The sequence below is a fragment of the Solanum stenotomum genome, chromosome 4 (genome assembly GCF_019186545.1).
Source record: "Solanum stenotomum isolate F172 chromosome 4, ASM1918654v1, whole genome shotgun sequence".
In the NCBI taxonomy this organism is placed as follows: Eukaryota; Viridiplantae; Streptophyta; class Magnoliopsida; order Solanales; family Solanaceae; genus Solanum; species Solanum stenotomum.
The window spans coordinates 66,464,612-66,484,831 of NC_064285.1; the positions used below are offsets into that span (position 1 = coordinate 66,464,612).

General features: G+C 32.4%; 2 protein-coding genes across 2 annotated transcripts in view; both read left to right on the top strand.

Moving 5' to 3' along the window:
- LOC125861675 (receptor-like protein 9DC3) overlaps window positions 1-19,827 on the top strand; it is a 212,421-nt gene extending 192,594 nt beyond the window's left edge. The window contains exon 6 of the mRNA XM_049541527.1: window positions 19,087-19,827. Coding sequence (XP_049397484.1) covers window positions 19,087-19,646 — 560 coding nt within the window. The 3' untranslated portion in view covers window positions 19,647-19,827. The remainder of the gene's footprint in view (window positions 1-19,086) is intronic.
- Window positions 3,575-4,229, top strand: LOC125862394 (40S ribosomal protein S11). The gene has a single exon (XM_049542446.1). It carries the CDS (start codon window positions 3,639-3,641, stop codon window positions 4,116-4,118), a length of 480 nt encoding a protein of 159 aa, XP_049398403.1. The 5' UTR covers window positions 3,575-3,638; the 3' UTR covers window positions 4,119-4,229.
- Window positions 19,828-20,220: the final 393 nt, after the last annotated feature.

Consider the following 20,220-nt stretch of genomic DNA (forward strand, 5'->3'; position numbering starts at 1 on the left):
TTAAAATGGATTATTTATTTTATTATCTAATCTACTTTATATTTTTTCTGCTGAAAAATTTGATAAAGGAAAAGTATAACGTACTCTCTAACTAACTATAATTACATGTGTTTTTTTTTTTTTTTTGCAAAATAAAATTTTGTAATATTTATTTTCAAAAGAATCTTTTAGTTGGTTACTCTTTTTTATTTATTTTTGGTTAATTTAAGATACATATACAAAAGAATTTTAAATTATTTTTTGAATTTTAAAATTATTGAATTTTTGTTAGTATTTTAAATTATTTTTTGAATTTTAAAATTATTGAATTTTTGTTAGTATTTTATCATGTTAAAAGAAATACAATTTGTGTAATATAATTGGTATAATTTACTAATGTTTACTTAATTAGGTTTCAGAGTTTGTGTTTGAGTGGGAATGTAATGGGAAATTTTAAAACTGCCTATTTATATTCCCCTTTTTATTTAAATATATAATTTAATTATTATTTTTAATATTAAAAAAGATCATTCAAATATTTAATTTTTAATTTTTATCTTTATATAAATATTAAAATTAGAATTTGTGTAATATAATTTGTTTTATTTATTAATTTTTAATTAATCAGATTTTAGAGTCTGTGTTTGAGTGAAAATGTGATGAGAAGTTTTAAAACTGCTTACTTATATTCCCATTTTTATTTAAATAAAGAATTTTTTTTGAATTTTTAATTTTAAAACAGATCATTCAAAGATTATTCAAAAATTTAATATTTAATTTTTATCTTTAATAAAAATTACAATTTTAAATAATACTAACAAAATAAAATTACTCATTTTTAAAACTGACCCTTTAAAATAATTAATAACTACAATTACATGTGTATTTTTTATTTTTTTTTTGCAAAATACAATTTTTTAATATTTATTTTTAAAAGAATTTTTTAGTTGGTTACTCTTTTTATTTCTTTTTGGTGAATTTCAAATTGTTTTTTTTTTAATTTTAAAATTGTTGAATTTGTATAGTGCGTGTATCACTTTTTACTTCTCCTATTAATCGCTCTAAATTCAAAAGTGTAATCAATTAATATAAGCAATATATATATATATATAAATTGATATGAAGAAAATTGTGGCGAATAATTTAATATTTAATATTTAGCAATAAAAAGTATGATAATTTCCTACAATTGTTTTTTACAAAAAGGTTTACATTAAAAATATGATAACTTCCCAAAAAAAGAAATACATGCTTAGTAAAAAAAATTGCTATTAAAAAAAGAGTTTTAATATTGACTACTTATTTTATTGACTTATTTATATATTGACTATTTTCATGAACCCATATTATTATTTTTACCTTTTTTATTCCTATTACTATTTTTATTTATTCATTATTGAATGTCGTAAGTCTGTATTTATGTATTTGGGCTCAAATTAGCTATTTGTGACTTAATTGGAAGCTTAGTTTGCTAACTACTAACCAAAGTTAAATTTATGGTTATTAGCGTAAAAGGAATCAATTTTAACATTAAAATATGACCCTCATTTGATGTTTCTTGTCATACTTTTAAAGTCATTATTGCATTTTATTACTCATTACAGGCATATTTTCATAGAATTTTAATTGTTCTTACTGATCTATAAAAATTTAGATGGAACACACGTGGAACTCAGAAACTAGTATATATATATATATATATATATATATGAATTGATTTGTGAGAAGAGAACAAACATCCTATTATTTGGTGAAAACAAACACATAATGGTGAGTCTCTTTTTCTTTTATTCATTTCTCTGTTTGGTGTTGCTGATAAGTCTATGCTTTTCTTCTTCCTTTGATCATCATATTTGTTCTTCCAGTGAAGCTTCTGCTTTGCTTAAGTTCAAACAATCCTTTGAAATCACCGACTACCTTAATTGTTTGGTTGAAGAAGACCAACATATTGATTACCCAAAAACAAAGTCTTGGAATGAGAGTATGGATTGCTGTAGTTGGGATGGAGTCACTTGTGACATATTAAACGGTCATGTTATCGCGTTGGACCTTAGTTGTAGTCAGCTTCGTGGAACTATTCATCCCAACAGCAGCCTCTTCCAACTTCATCATCTCCAAACACTAAACCTTGCTTACAATGACTTTTATCCTTGTTCATTCCCAAATGGCATTGGCCGTTTGAGGAATTTAAGGCATCTCAACCTTTCTGACTCTTCCTTTTATGGTAAAATCCCTACAGAAATCTTAGACCTTTCCAATTTGGTGTCACTTCATCTTTCTGCTGGTCAGTATGGATTACAACTTGATCAGAGAGCATTTGAAACACTGCTTCAGAACTTCACAAATCTGGAGCTACTTTCTCTCCCTGGTGTCAACATCTCATCTCCGATACCTGTGAATATTTCTTCCTCCTTAAGGTACGTGGATCTTCAATATACTAATCTGCGAGGTGTTCTCATAGATAGCTTTTTCCTTCTACCAAACTTGGAAACACTCATATTGCGTGGGAATGACCTTCTCAAAGGAGTTTTTCCAAAGATCCACCGGAGCAACACTCTGTTAATGGAGTTGGATATTTTATCCACAGGCATCTCTGGTGAGCTACCTGATTCAATTGGCAACTTCAGTTCCTTGAATACCTTAATACTCAATGCATGTCAATTCTCGGGTCGCATTCCTGATTCCATTGGAAACTTGACACAAATTAGGGTGTTGTTTTTATCGCATAATCATTTCACTGGCAATATTCCTTCCACAATCTCTAAAATGAAGCAGCTCTTAAGTTTAGATCTTTCTGATAACAGCTTCATCGGTCCATTTCCCTCTTCAATTCCAAGTTTCACACATCTTCAGTACTTATACTTGACGAGTAATTCCCTATCTGGACCACTTCCTATAAATGGAAGCATGCTTCAAAAGCTAACCGAACTGGATTTGTCTTACAACTCACTGAATGGTACCATACCATCTTGGGTGTTTAGCCTCCCTTTGCTATTTCAATCGGATCTCCATAATAATCGATTTAGTGGACTACCCGATGAGCTCAAAATAAACCTACCATTAGTACACCTGGATTTAAGCCATAATCAACTCAGTGGTTCTTTTCCTCAATCACTTGCGAATCTCACAAACCTTTATTCCCTTGAACTTTCATCAAATAACATCACCGGTGATATTGCGGGAATCAATATCACTTTCCCTAGCCTAGGATTTTTGCAATTATCATCTTGTGAACTGAAGGATTTTCCACACTTCTTGAGAAATGTAACGACACTTCGGTACTTGGATATTTCTAACAATAAGATTTGTGGTCAAATCCCTAACTGGTTTAGCAGCATGAAATGGAACTCGTTGCAGTCCCTAATCCTTTCTCATAATTCATTAACAGGCCATCTACCACAATTTCATTATTATAAGCTAAAGTATCTTGATCTGAAATTTAACTCCCTTCAGGGTCCACTACCTTCATCCATTTGTAACATGAGTTCACTTTCCTTATTAGATTTATCACGCAACAACTTCAGTAAAGGTTCGAGACCTGCATGGGCCAAAATTATATTATTTACTGGGAAGTCCTCGTGTTGCATCCCTCCTTTTCAGGGTTTTTGCACTCGATAAGCTACCCTCGTTGAGTTCTGCGTCCTTGGTAATCCTCAGTCATGGCGGAGCAGACAGAGAAGGCGTTTTTGAAGCAGCCTGGTGTTTTTCTAAGCTCTAAGAAGACCGGGAAGGGAAAGAGGCCAGGAAAGGGAGGAAATCGATATTTCAAGAGTATCGGTTTAGGATTCAAGACTCCTCGTGAGGCTACTGAAGGTACATACATTGACAAGAAATGTCCATTCACTGGCAATGTTTCTATCCGAGGTCGTATCCTTGCTGGTACATGCCACAGTGCTAAGATGAATAGAACCATCATTGTTCGACGCAATTACCTACATTATGTCAAGAAGTATCAGAGATACGAGAAGAGGCACTCAAATATCCCAGCTCACATATCACCATGCTTCCGTGTGAAAGAGGGAGATCATGTTACTATTGGACAGTGCAGGCCTTTATCCAAAACCGTGAGGTTCAATGTTTTAAAGGTGATTCCAGCTGGTTCTGGTGGTGGAGGGAAAAAAGCTTTTACCGGGATGTAATCTTCATTCCTCCATTTCAAAATTTGTTTTTTTTGTAGGAATATGATGTCAAAACTTTTCTGCTTCTACTGAGTTATCTTCAAATTTTGAAACTTAATATGCCAGCAAGNTATAAATGACACGTTTCCAGCATGGCTAGGAACTCTTCAAGTGTTACAGGTCCTTATATTAAAGTCGAACAAGTTCCATGGACCTATAAGTACGTGTCAGACTAAGTTTTGCTTTCCCAAGTTGCGAATTTTCGATCTTTCTCGTAATGAATTCAGCGGCTCGCTTCCTGCAAAAGTTTTTAGAAACTTCAAGGCAATGATCAAATTAGATGGCGAAGACACAGGAGAGATCAAGTACATGAAACTATCTGACACATCTTATGAGGATTCAGTGAGTTTGGTAATCAAAAGGCAGGATATTGAGCTACAAAGAATCAGCACAATTATGACAACCATAGATCTCTCATGCAACCATTTTGAAGGTGTCATTCCGAGAACACTAATGGATCTCAGCTCACTTTGGCTACTCAATTTATCTCATAACAATCTCAGAGGTGATATTCCAATGAAACTAGGACAATTGAATATGCTTGAAGCTTTGGATCTCTCTTGGAATCGGCTCACTGGAAAGATTCCACAGGAATTGACAAGAATGAACTTTCTGGCCTTCTTAAACCTCTCTCAAAATCATCTCGTTGGATCAATTCCTCAAGGTCGACAATTCAACACATTTGAAAATGACTCATATGGTGGCAACCTTGATTTATGTGGTCTTCCTTTAACAAAGAAATGTGGAACGAGTGATTCATCGCATGTTCCTCAACAATTGGAGTCCGAAGAAGAAGGCGAGTCATATTTTTTTAGTGGATTTACGTGGGAATCAGTAGTCATAGGCTACAGTTTTGGACTCATTGTTGGAACTGTCATGTGGAGTCTCATGTTTAAATATCGTAAGCCAAAATGGTTTGTGGAATTTTTTGATGGAATCATGCCTGACAAAAGAAGAAGGCCAAAGAAGAGAGCTCAGAGACGACGGACTTGATGGAATATTGAGAGGGGCCAACTTGTCTTTAGTTGATTGAACTTTTCTGGTTCTGTTATTGTGCTTTAATTTTCTGTTTTTGTGTGTTATTTTAGTATCAATGGCTATGTTAATCTATTTCTGTTTCACGTTGACATAAGTGATCTACTCAGCCACTCATTAGCTCAGATTTTTCAAAAAAGTTATGTATTTCTTAAAGAACCAACATCATCATATTTTAGGAGCGCGGGGTTCCTCATATATTAGCTTAGGTACAAATAACATGAAAGTCAAATATATTCTTAAAAACAAGCTACAAGAAAGACAACTTAATGTGATAGAAAACTATTGTGTACCTAACAATTTTGAAAATAGCAGAAGTGACAACTAATCACTAACTCAGAATATTGATCTTTTATGATTCTATAAATTTCATGGAAAAATTGCATCAAAATTTAATGTATTTGTACAACTTGGTTTCCTCTATTCTGAATGTACACTAATTGTTCTCATAATTGGTTCAATGACGTGTCTTGACCTTTTATGATTATATAAATTCCGTGGAAAAATTGCACTAAAATCCTCAATTGACTTGGTCAAAAAAGTATTGTGAAAACAGAAGAAGAGATGTTGATGGAAAGTTGGACAAATCATCATATATCTATCTATCCATCTATATTATTTTTAAAAAAATATTAAATTAGTATATATTAAATTAGAAATTCATAAACCATTTTATCAAGATCACTAGTAATTGATGAATCAAACAGAACATATGATGATGCTTCATCTACATGATGTAGAAAAATTGAAAATATGTAGACTCACACGTCCTATGTGACATAATACACATGTATATAACGTTACATAAACACAAGGTAGAAAAACTGAAAAATGTGTACTACTCCACTAGAACTGTATCATATTTGTCCTTTTTCCCACCTGTAGTCTTTGTGGAAATAATTGGCTTAAAAGAACAAAATAAAATTCCACACGGTATTATATCTTATCATATATTATCATATCATCATATATCATATCTATATATATATATATATAAATCTGAATCTAGAATCACTGATGTGGCAGCCTCCAATGGCCAGGATTTGCAATTATCTATTTTATCTTTTTAATTAAAATAAAATCTGAGTTTTTTTCTAAAATAAAAACTTTAATGAATTAAAAGATCNTATTACCATTTTCAAGGTACAAAAAAGATCTGATTTTCCCACTTTTAGTTATTTTTTTTTCACTAATTCTTTTCATTTTATTTAATAAGAATAAAGTCCAAAAGTCCATTTAATGTGGGTAACATCTTATAAACAGAAGTTCAAAGATCACAATTGATATCACAATTGTTTCTAAGCCAAAATGGTGAGTCTTATTTTGAGTTTGAACTTCTTTTTCATTTCCTCTATTAATGTTTTATTAAATTCTTCGAGCTTGGTTCTTAAAATTTCTCTATTAAGAACTTGTCATCTTTTTTCTTTTTAACTTTCATAAGAGTTTTAGGTATTTACAAATGTATATTCAATTTTGATATGAAATTGTTGGAGTATATGGGTACTACAAATAGAGGTTAGAGGCTATTTGAAGGAATTGCTTTTCCGATCGTATGAAGGGATTGTTGTGCACAAGTGCAAATACGATTAGATTTGTTATGCACATGAAATACTTTTTTTCATATCAAATTGAAGATCACATGAGGTAAAATATTTTCGTAGTATATATTGAAATTTTTATGAATATTTTAATTTATTTCTCCAAATAAATTATTTTTTTGTACAAAAAATGTGATGAACATATCTTTTGATATCTATATTTCTTGTTTAACAGTGATGATTTAATCTTGATGTCGAGCAGAGTTGTTGTATACGGATTTCGTGAAGTTCATGCTTATTATAATCACATTCTTTCTTCCATTTTGAATCTCCAGGTAATTATTTTTCTAATTTTAAGATTGCCTTTCTCTTCTTTTTTTTTTTTCCATTTCTATTTCATTTTTGTTTTTTTGGTGAAAACGTTTGAGTTCTTATACCATGAAACTTTTTTTTTTCTTTTCCTATTTGCCTTTTTCCATTTATCAGGTATGTTTCTGGTAAATTTCTCAACTCTTTAAATATAGGTAGTAAGAATACTCTTTGCAATAATAAATAAATATGATTTACAAAACAATAGCATGCACTTTTTATTTATCGATATATAATTCATTCCCTTTAGGATCAAGTTACCGTGAATTTTTAATTGCAATTTTTTAGAATTAGATTTTCCCAATTCAAGAATCTCTTAATATACTTTCTAATTAGTAATTATATGAATATTTAATACTACATTATAGTAATTATGTAGAAATAAAAGGCTAGAGAATTTACATAATCTCAAAAATATCCAATTATGAATATATGTTGTAATCAATATAATGCAGTTAGAGAACATTTTTACTATCATAAATACTACTACTAGGTATCCGTAATTGTTATTTTAATTTTAAAACTGTCTTTCTCTTCTTCTTTTTTCTCATTTCTATTTCATTTTTGTTTTTTTTATCAAAACGTTTCAGTTCTTATACCATGAAATTTTTTTTTTTTTTTTTCATATTTGCCTTTTCCCATTATATTTAATTAATAATTAGATATTAAATAATAGCATATTAAATAGTTGCACCACTCATCAAAAATTGTTCCTATTATCTTCAACCATATTAATAAACCAAGAAGACATAATTCCTCATTAAACAACTGTATAATGTCATTAGGTAAAAACCTTTTCATTTTCTCTTATTTATTTTTTTATATTTTAGAATCCAAAAAGACATAATTTTACATTAAATATTATATTTCAAATCAGTTATAAGTCTTTTCACATCTCCTAATATCTCCTATTTATATTTAGATCATATTACCACTATGTATCTAATTGTATGAGCTGTAGAAACTGAACTTAAGTAAGGTGGAGCAGTACTTTTATTGTTCTCTTTTCTTTATTTTTTCAATGAAAATACTTTTGTTTTATAAAGTCTTGATTTGATGTCTAATTATATGAATGCTCAAATCTGAACTTATGTAGAGGGAGTAATACTTTTATTTTCTGTTTATTTATCCTTTGAAAATACTTCTTCTATTTCATTGAACTTTTATTTGATGATTGCAAATTTTCTTATATGTAATTTTTTTTTTATGTTGGTTCATAAGTATGTATATACACAAATTCAAAGTTATCTTTTCTTTTATATGCATTTATTTTTTGCACCATATAATTATTGGTTTATATTGTTTTCTTTTTTCTACCATATTGTTAATATCTCACAAATGATTGTGTTGTATTTCATAATTCAAAATTTACAGATGACGGAATTAATAATTTTGAATGAGTCAAAGAAGACGAAGGGTACATATTCATGTCAATTAAATATTTAAACAATAATTATTTTTATAACAAATAAATACTAATTTTTTTGTAGGTGTACACTATGAACTTGATAATGATCTACTAACCATCCGAAGGAAGACATATGTTGATTGAATTTCTCTACAACTATTACAAAACACTACTCTCCTTTGACGACAACTTATCGATATGTATGCATCTATAAAGAAGTGGAGGCTACTATTTCTTAAAAAGAAGACTGAAACTTTAAGACATTAAATATTTTGCAACTATAATGCCAATATTGAAATTATGTGTTGTGACATATTAAAAAAATATTCTTAACAAGTTGAATAATTGATATATTATAAGAATTATATATTTGAAGTGCCTTGCAATGATGATAATATCAGTTGAATATAATCGTTCCTTGATTCGAGCTTGTATTTTACACATCGTACACTTATATTTTAGAAGTAATTATACTATTAGCACCGTATACACGTGCATTGCACGTATTCGAAAACTAGTATTATTAAAAGTGGGAAGCTCTTGTCTTCAAAGTTGATTTACCATTTTGCCCTTATACTAATTAATTATTTTTATAAAATAATTTTTATTTACACCATAATTAAAAAAAATCAATTAAATTAGTTTTCAATAACATGAATTGAACGGATGCTTTGGAAGTGGAGTAATAATACTTAATTCAATGATTTAATAAGGATTGAGGACAATCATCTTTCTTTCTTTCCCTGCATTTTTTGGTTTATTCATTTTATATTAAAATTTTGATCATTACCATATTATGTCAAGTAGAAACCTTCCAAATGAAAAATTGAATTACAATCGCCTATCAAAAGTTAAATATCATTTTAACCTTCAAGCAACTATTATTTCAAAAAGTTTAATTTATACTATTTTAAATATAAATACGCACATTTCATACAATAAAAAAAATGTTTGCATTTAATAATTATAATAACCAAAACTTTATATGTAACATTGGTGGTTCAATTATTTAATTGTTACGTTAACCAATGGCCAACCTTTCATTGCTACAGTAAGTACAAAGAAGTTGAAAAGTTGAATTGAATATTAATTCATTAGTAAATAAATGAAAGGAAATTTCAAAGGTATAGGAAAAAACATTATATAAAGGCTAAACGAGTTCACTAATTTCCCATCTGCTCTTTGTAACTTTTGAGATTGAATGCAAATCATTTTATCTTCGATTTCATTTTTTCCCTTTTCTTTTTATGTGCTTTGATAGTTTGCATATATAAAAGAAGAGATGGGAAGTATGTAAGATTGTTTTTTATGCCTTCTAATTGTTTGCATAAAAGAAGAGATGAGAAGTATGTAAGATTGTTAATGCCAAATTAGAGTAGCTGTCATATTCAATTTTTACTACTCTTGAATTATCAGCTATAATATAATCTTCCGAGAAATTATGATCAAAATCACCATCTCTCCTCCCTTTCAACTATCAGTATTACACCGTTTATATTAGTTTTGTAAAAAAATTTAAAAACATACTATTTTGGTGAATTGATTTAAACAATAGCTTATTTTTGTCAAAATTTCGATTTCTCCTGAAGGTTGATCATAGTTGACATAAATGAATTCATTGTTATAGTATAATCTGATTATAATTCTTTAAGATACAAAGATAATATACTCTCTACAAATAAGTTATTTCATGATCTAAAGAAATGGTGTTATTTGAATGCGTTGATTGATGCTCCTCTTCATGTTGATTATTGGCTATAACCTTTTATCATCATTGCAATATTCAACTTTAACTCGAATATTACTTGAAAAGAACTCATTAATCCTTTTTGTCTATGCATGGCATAATTGGTTAATTAGAATTACAATACTTTGATTTCACATGTATTGGAATTTCATTTGTTTGGGTGCTTTTGTTTCCATGCACAATTGTTAAGATTATAACAATTAGTTTTAAATTCTTAATAAGCATATATTATTTGCGTTTTGTAAATTTTAACAAGAATTGTTTAAAATATTTTAAATTATCAAATCTAAGTATTTTGTTTAAATATTTCAGATTCATTGTTTTGCTATTTGGTATGAGCATCACAATTCATTATTCAAATATTATGTCATGAAATTTAATACTTAATGATTAATGTTATTAGGTGCAAATATTTAATACTAATACTTCTTTATAAACAAAATATTTGCACCTAATAACATTAAAATGTAACTCATTTTATACATTTTACTTATCTAACTAAATATAGTTATTCAATTTTGTAGTTCTGATAGTAATTAATCATTTATCGCTCAACGAAGAAGTCATTCAAATTGGATGAATGTTACATTCATCAATTTTAGTTTGTACTTTTTTTTCGTTATTGATTACACTATGATTTTAATGTAACTTATATCGTGTATACTACTTGCTTAGCTTGAGACACACGTGTAACGCATGTGTTNTTATTAAAATTTCGTATAATTAATTTACTTATAAGGCAGAAATTGAAAATTTGAGTGTATGAAGTTATCTCTATTTCATGTTTGAAGTAAACATAGTCATTAATTTTTTTTTGCTGGTAACCTGTTTCCATGAATTTTATATGTTAGAATATTAACGGCATTTTGTATGTTAGGATATTAACGGCAGGACCTTAGAGCCCCTTTACTTGATTCAGATTGCTAATTGGATATTTATATTCATCATATGTTCAAAAAAATAGTTATAATTGTAAAATCTAAAACTATACATAAATAATGTTTCAGAATTTCTACGGTAAAAATTGAAACTCCCTCATAATATTTTCTCCGTCTTAATCTTGTGACACCTTTCGAATTTTGAGATTCAAATAAATTTTTTCTTGAAATTATTTTTTTCATATTTCGTTCAAATATTTTGAATTGTAAATTATTGTGACTTATAATACTTTTTATGTAGTTTCTAAATATATAATTTTTTAAAGATTTCATGTTCGAATTTACGGTCAAACTAAATAGATTTGATTTTCAAAATTCAAATTATGTCACATAAATTGAAACAAAGAAAATAATTTAAATACACACTTAGAAGTTGCTACTAGCGAATTTACTTCACCTGTCACGCCCCAAACTCGAGGGACGCAACTGGCTCCTAATGCCAAAACTCAGGCCCGAGCCGACCCTGCTGAACCATTTGCTACTAGCGCATGGCAGCCACACACAATCAAGAGAACAAACAAGTATATCTCGGCTTAAAACTAATCCCTCGGGCGGCAAGGCCCCTGTCAACTGATCTATAAAAGAAACAGCTACTCCAGGAGATCATATAAATAAATAGTCAACTAGCACAGAAGTCCTGATTGGGCCGTCGAGGTCACCATGATATCTATACCAAAACTAAAAGCAAGTATATATCATTACAATACATCAAACAGCTCACAAGCTTCAGGAAACCAACAACATAGGTCAGTATGGCCATAACGTAGCTATGCACCCCACACACTAGTCTGCAAGTCTCTAAGAGTAGTAAAGATTAGCGGGACAGGGCCCCAGCCTACCCATAAAGATATATACAACAAAAGGTAACAAACCTCCCAACTCTGGCAGCTCCGAAGAAAAGGGCTTGCCAATCGGATAAAAGTCAATCATGTTGCTGAGAGGGTCTACTCGGTCGTCTGTCAGGACCTGCATGCATGAATGCAACGCCCCTAAGGCAATGGGGCGTCAGTACAAAATAATGTACAGAGTATGCAAGGCAATAGACTATGAGGAGGTATCCTGATTTACTGGAATAATCTGATAAATAAATCAAGGATAAGATAAGTGTACTGACCTGCTCCTAAATCTAAACTTATCAAAAATAATAAAACAACAACCTACCCAAGCCCACATAAGCTCGACAGGTACAAACAACACACAAGACTAGGGGTGGGCATAAATACCGAAAAACCGAACCGGACCGAATTTTTTCAATTTTCGATTTCGGTTTTTCGGTTTTTCGGTTCGGTATCGGTTCACATTTTTTGTTATTTCGGTTTTTCGGTTCGATTTTCGGTAACACAATTTTTGTATTTCGGTTTTTCGGTTTTACCGAAATTTATGCATTACTATTTTAAATATTATTTAATTATTAATATTATATTATATATTTTCTAATTTCTAGTGACTATTGGTCAGCATCCCTTAGTTTNAACACCGAACCGGACCGAATTTTTTCAATTTTCGGTTTCGGTTTTTCGGTTCGGTATCGGTTCACATTTTTTGTTACTTCGGTTTTTCGGTTCGGTTTTCGGTAACACAATTTTTGTATTTCGGTTTTTCGGTTTTACCGAAATTTATGCATTACTATTTTAAATATTATTTAATTATTAATATTATATTATATATTTTCTAATTTCTAGTGACTATTGGTCAGCATCCCTTAGTTTTCATTTTTTACTTTGTTTTTTTACTTTTCATTCTAAATTTCAATACCCACCCGCTGCACCTCCTCTTCCAACTCCAAGTTGCAGGCGCAGTGTCCGTTTCAATTTTTTATTTCTCGTTCCAATTTTTTTTTTTGTCTTTTTTACTTTTTTGTTCAAAATCTTAGTCTCCAGCAATTTGTAGCGTCCATCCGTCGGCCAGTGTTGTCTGACTATCAGCAAACGACGTTCACCTAATGCGATCTAACACCGACGAACTACAATACTACAACATTAAAAACCGAATTTAATAAATCGAACCGAACCGAACCGTATTACAAAAAACCGAACCGAACCGAATTAATTCGGTTTGGTGTTCGGTACAACAAAATCAATAACCGAAAACCGAAAAAACCGAAAAAAAAAACCGAACCGAACCGAACTACCGAATGCCCACCCCTACACAAGACCACCTATGCAGGCCCCCATAAGCCCGGAAGGTGTCAATCATCTTATATACCCCTATCGGTAGTCCTTTAGCCCCGTAGGCAGTCACATAGCCCTCTTAGGCATTAATATAGCCCCGTAGACAGCACATAGCTCTCTTAGGCATCAACATAGCTTATAGAAAACTCATAGCCCTCTTAGGCAACAACATGGCCCTGTAAGAAGCACATAGCCTTCTTAGGCGTCAATATAGTCATGTAGGCAACTCATAGCCCTTCTAGGCATCAATATAGCCCCGTAGGCAATTCATAGCCCTTTTAGGCATCCATATAACCTTGTAGGCAGAACATAGCCCTTCTAGGCATAGCTTACATTCATGCAGCTAACCACAATAGCCTCAAGGGCAACAATAACAATCCAATCGCTAAAAGCGAGCAATTTAGTTATAAACAACCTATACAAATAGCCTCTAAGTCGTGTCCAACACAGGGACGCTACTAACTGAATAAAAATCTCGATAAGGAAACAATAATGGCTACAAGTGTAACAATGATAACAACCCAATTACATTGCTCCTAAGCTTTAAGGAAACATGTCGTAGGTAGGGAATAGCCTTAACATACATTTCCAATGAACACTCAAAAGACCGTAGTTCCTTCACGAAAGGTGTTCTTTATGTCCTAAGCTTCGCAAATACTATATATACATAGCTGGTACGCACCTATAAATAGTTCATAAATAATCTTAAATCAGTAGATTTGCTATATTGCCCCAACTTGTCGAAACGTCAGTAGAAATTCATAAAAACAACCATAAAAGGGTCCCGAAATAATTACCTTAGTTAACCAAGTGTAAACCTTGAAGAAACACCAATAACTACAAATTTATATCTTCAAAAACTAGCTCCAAACGCAGCTAATAGAAGGGAAAAATGATTACCACGTGTAGGGATTACGTTTCTAAGCACGGGGGCAATGTTTAATGGTAGAAATCGTCAAAAACTAACCTTCATCATGCTAGAACTCCATAGGAACTCTCTCTTAAGCTTTCTCTCTAGTTTGGAACTGAAATAGAATGTTTTCATGGCTTAAAACGTTAAATAAGTCGACATACCATGTATTTGACCCGACCCGGATCCGACCCAAATTCTGCCCCGACAGTCCCTAGTAAAACCCTCATAACTTTTTGCTCTGATGTCGGTTTGGTACGGGGTTTTGTGCGTTGCAAACTAGACTCGTAGGCCTTCGATTTAATGGGTGATAGGCCTTTTAACTCTTTATATATTGGAAGAAAACATCCAAGACATTTGACTGAAATTTTAGACAAATCTTTAAAAAGGAACTTACGATAACTTTCGCCAACTTTTATTTTGCCATTTACTTAACTTCAAAACTTGAGACCCTTGAACACTTAAAATATGACATAGCACATCATTTTTAATTTATTACTCACCCTCATTGTCTTTCCACGAAGCTACAAGTTAATTTAGACGTTTTGAAAAGTCGGGGTGTTACATCACCGCTCTTATAGACTATAGTTTCTCATTATTATTTTTGTTGTTTGATTAGAAATAAGTTATTCGAAGAGTAATCATTGTGGAAATGTTATTTCAACACAAGCTATTCACCACACACACACATATATATATATATCGAAAAAGGGTCAAAACTACCCTTAAACTATCCGAAATAGTTTAAATATACCCTTATATATTTCGGCTAAAAAGTACCCTTTCCGTCAAACTATTGGGCCACACCTACCCTTCTAGTTAACGAAAGTATCCATGTGTGTGTTAAATGCCACATGGACACCACATGTGCACGCCAAACAGACCCCACTTCCACATAGACGACTACAAAAAAGGAGATCAAAACTATTCGAAATAGCTTAAATATACCCTTAAACTATATTTCGGCTAAAAAATGCCTCCCGTTTAACTATTGGACCACACTTGCCCTTCTGTTTAACAGAAACATCCATGTGTGTGCTAAAATGCCACATGGACTCCACATGTGCATGCCAAACACACCCCACCTCCACATAGATTACGTAAAGCCTTAATTTCACTTTTTTCCCCTCATTTCATCCTGAAAAGTATATATTGAACCAAAAAAGAAAAAAATATTTACGAAAACTTGTATACGTAACCGAATGAAGTAGAGAAATTCTAATTTGATGACCATTTCAAATACAATAAAATAAATGATCTAAGGTATAATATAACATGCTCATTTTAGTTAATCAATTAACACAAATTTATTATTTTAATTTCTCTTAATAAATTAATTTTGTTTAAATAAATTTTAGCGAAGCTTTTTTGTTGATTTGACTCATGACCATGATGCAAAATAGAAGCTGTTGTAAGAGACCTAATATACTTATCACCGGAACTCCAGGCACAAGGAAGACGACTACGACAGCTTGCCTGGCGGTGGTGACCGAGCTTCGCCACATCAACGTCGGCGATTTCGCTAATGAGGAAAACTTGACGAACGGCTGGGATGACACCTTCGATTGCTACTACATCAACGAAGACCTAGCAAGTTTTTATAGATTTATTAATTTAATTTTTTTTACCAATTACCCTATTTTTGTCAAGTTTTGAGCTTTTGTGGTCCCTAATCCAGAAAATGCTCTAAATGATTGTTAAGGAAGTTTGAGATTTTGTGGAAAGTTAAAGAAACATTCAATATAATAGATGATTTAAGGATTAGATAACATAATTAATTTGAATTTTATTTTAGTTGTGATCTGCAAAGTACAACATATTAGTATCAAAATAAAATGAAACTGAATTGAGTCAATGTATATTGTATATTCATATAGATATACCCAAATAAGGAAAGGATGAATGGAGGGGATAAATAGTGAAATTTGGGCTTTAAGTTGTCTATATGGAGGTGTGGTGTGTTTGGCGTGCACATGTGGAGTCCTTGTGGCATTTTAGCACACACATAGATGTTTTTGTTAAATAGAAGGGCAAGTGTGGTCCAATAATTAGACGGGAAGGGCATTTTTGAGCCGCAATATATTAAGGGTATATTTAAGCTATTTCGAATAGTTTAAGGGTAATTTTGACCCTTTTCCATAGTCGTTTATGTGGAGGTGAGGTCTGTTTGGCATGCACATGTGGCATCCATGTGGCATTTAACACACACATGGATACTTCCATTAACTAGAAGGGTAGGTGTTGCCTAATAATTTGACTTGGAAGGGTATTTTTGAGCCGAAATATCGTTTAAGGGTATATTTAGGCTATTTCACATAGTTTAAGGTAGTTTTGACCCTTTTCCGTATAATAATTTATCTTTTCACTATAACAAAAATTACGGGATAAATAATTGAAGGGCTACCTAATACCTCTAACCAAGCTCAAACATTTTATCCTCAAATTATTATACCTTATGCCTCGTATAAAAAGTTATTTGTTTTACTCCCTCGGGTATAGCATAATTGTTAAACTGGTCCTACAAACTTTGCGATATGCATTGCCACGACTGACTATATTACTTATTAGACCACGTAGAGCAGCGGTGGCAAAATTCTTTCTGAATTCTNCAAATCTGGAGATACTTTCTCTCTTTGAAGTCAACATCTCATCTCCAATACCTGTGAATATCTCTTCTTCCTCCTTAAGGTACCTGGATCTTGGATATACTAAGCTGCGAGGTGTTCTCACAGAGAGCTTTTTCCTTCCGCCAAACAGCTTGGAAACGCTCAAATTGAGAGGTAATCATCTTCTCAAAGGAGTTTTTCCAAAGACCCACCCGAGCAACACTCTGTTAATGGAGTTAGATATTTCATACGCAGGCATCTCTGGTGAGCTGCCTGATTTAATTGGCACCTTCAGTTCCTTGAATATCTTGAGCCTCCAACAATGTCAATTATCTGGTTCCATTCCTGATTCCATAGGCAACCTAACACAAATTAGGGAGTTGGATTTATCTTATAATCATTTCACTGGTCATATTCCTTCCACAATCTCTAAATTGAAGCACCTCACAAGTTTGGATCTTTTTGACAACTCCTTTTCAGGTGAAATTCCTGATGTTTTCTCTAATCTCAAAGAGCTACGTTATTTATTTCTTTCTGACAACTCCTTTTCAGGTGAAATTCCTGATGTTTTCTCTAACCTCAACGAGCTACGTTTTTTATATCTTTCTCACAACTCCTTTTCAGGTGAAATTCCTGATGTTTTCTCTAACCTCAAAGAGCTCAGTACTTTACATCTTTCTGACAACTCCTTTTCAGGTGAAATTTCTGATATTTTCTCAAACCTCAAAGAGCTACGTTACTTAGATCTTTCTGACAACTCCTTTTCAGGTGAAATTTCTGATATTTTCTCTAACCTCAAAGAGCTACGTTATTTAGATCTTTCTGACAACTCCTTTTCAGGTGAAATTCCTGATGTTTTCTCTAACCTCCAAGAGCTATATTATTTAGATCTTTCTTATAACAGCTTCAACGGTTCGTTTCCCGCTTCAATTTTAAGTTTGACACATCTTGAATACTTAAGATTGTCGAGTAATTCCATTTCTGGCCCACTGCCTAGCAACCAAAGCATTCAAAAGCTAACTTCTGTGGATTTGTCATACAACTCACTGAATGGTACCATACCATCTTGGGTGTTTAGCCTACCTTTGCTATCTTCAGTGTCGCTCCAACATAACCAATTCAGAGGTCTAGCCGATGAAGTGATCAAAACAAACCCAACACTAAAACAACTGCATTTAAGCAATAATCAACTCAGTGGTTCTTTTCCTCAATCACTTGTGAATCTCACAAACCTTGAAATCCTTGGAATTTCATCAAATAACATCACCATTGATGAGGGAATGAATATCACCTTTCTTAGCCTATCATCTTTATTCTTATCATCTTGTCAACTGAAGGATTTTCCACACTTCTTGAGAAATGTAAAGACACTTGTGTACTTGGATATTTCTAACAATAAGATTCGTGGTCAAATTCCTGACTGGTTTAGCGGCATGAGGTGGGACTCGTTGCAGTTCCTAAACCTTTCTCATAATTCTTTAACAGGCCACCTACCACAATTTCGTTACCATAACCTACAGTATCTTGATCTGAAATTTAACTCCCTTCAGGGACCACTACCTTCATCCATTTGTAACATGAGTTCACTTATCTTATTAGATTTATCACACAACTACTTCAGTGACTCAGTTCCACATTGCTTGGGAAGCATGGCTAGTCTAACGGTGCTAGACTTAAGAAGGAACAATTTCACAGGGAGTCTTCCCCCATTATGTGCACAGAGCACTTTGTTGAGTACCATTGTCGTAAATGGTAATCGATTTGAAGGACCTGTTCCTGTGTCGTTGCTCAATTGTAATGGTCTACAAGTCCTTGATGTAGGGAACAATGCTATAAATGACACGTTTCCAGCTTGGCTCGGAACTCTTCAAGAGCTGCAGGTCCTTATATTAAAGTCGAACAAGTTCCATGGACCTATAAGTACGTGTCAGACTAAGTTTTGCTTTCCCAAGTTGCGAATTTTTGATCTTTCTCGTAATGATTTCAGTGGCTCACTTCCTGCAAAAGTTTTTGGAAACTTCAAGGCAATGATCAAATTAGATGGTGAAGATGCAGGAAATATCATGTACATGGAATCTATGTCGAATTCGCAATTTGTCACATCCTATGAGGATTCAGTGATTTGGTAATCAAAGGGCACGATATTGAGCTACAAAGAATCAGCACAATTATGACAACCATAGATCTCTCAAGCAATCATTTTGAAGGTGTGATTCCGAAAACACTAAAGGATCTCAGCTCACTTTGGCTACTCAATTTATCCCGTAACAATCTCAGAGGTGATATTCCAATGAAACTAGGACAGTTGAGTATGCTTGAAGCTTTAGATCTCTCTTGGAATCGGCTCACTGGAAAGATTCCACAGGAATTGACAAGAATGAACTTTCTGGCCTTCTTAAACCTCTCTCAAAATCATCTCGTCGGACCAATTCCTCAAGGTCGACAATTCAACACATTTGAAAATGACTCATATGGTGGCAACCTTCATTTATGTGGTCTTCCTTTAACAAAGAAATGTGGAACGAGTGATTCATCGCATGTTCCTCAACAATTGGAGTCCGAAGAAGAAGGCGAGTCATATTTTTTTAGTGGATTTACGTGGGAATCAGTAGTCATAGGCTACAGTTTTGGACTAGTTGTTGGAACTGTCATATGGAGTCTCATGTTTAAATATCGTAAGCCAAAATGGTTTGTGGAATTTTTCGATGGACTCATGCCTCACAAAAGAAGAAGGCCAAAGAAGAGAGCTCAGAGACGACGGACTTAATGGAAGATTGGGAGGGCCAACTTGTCTTTGTTTGATTTTGTGGACTAATAAGTGAACTTTTCTGGTTCTGTTTTTATCTTTTTAATTTTCTGTTTGTTGTTTGTATATGTTTGATAGCAACATAATTATTATATGTGTGGTATTTTAGTATCAATGGTTATTCAAGTTAAGTCTATTTCTGTTTCAAGTTGACTGAAGTGATCTACACTGTCGCTCATTAGCTATGTTACTCAGACTCTTCAAAAATGTCATTGGGTACGTGTTGGATTCTTCAAAAGTAATGCAATTTTTAAGGAACCAACACGGATGTCATTATATTTTAGGAGAGTCGAAGCAACATAACTCATATTTCTTAACATTTTCTGTTTCTGCATTTATTTCTTTTAAAGATCATTGCTTTGATCTTAATGGCTTTCAACCCATATTAGGAACACTTGAAATGGCCGAACTCATACACACAGAGGATAGCAACTATTGAGCTGTTGACTGAAGTGATCCACTTATTAGTACAACAAAACAGGAAAAGGCTACATCCACCTCTGGGGCTCATGTTGTTTTGTTTCTTCAAATGCAA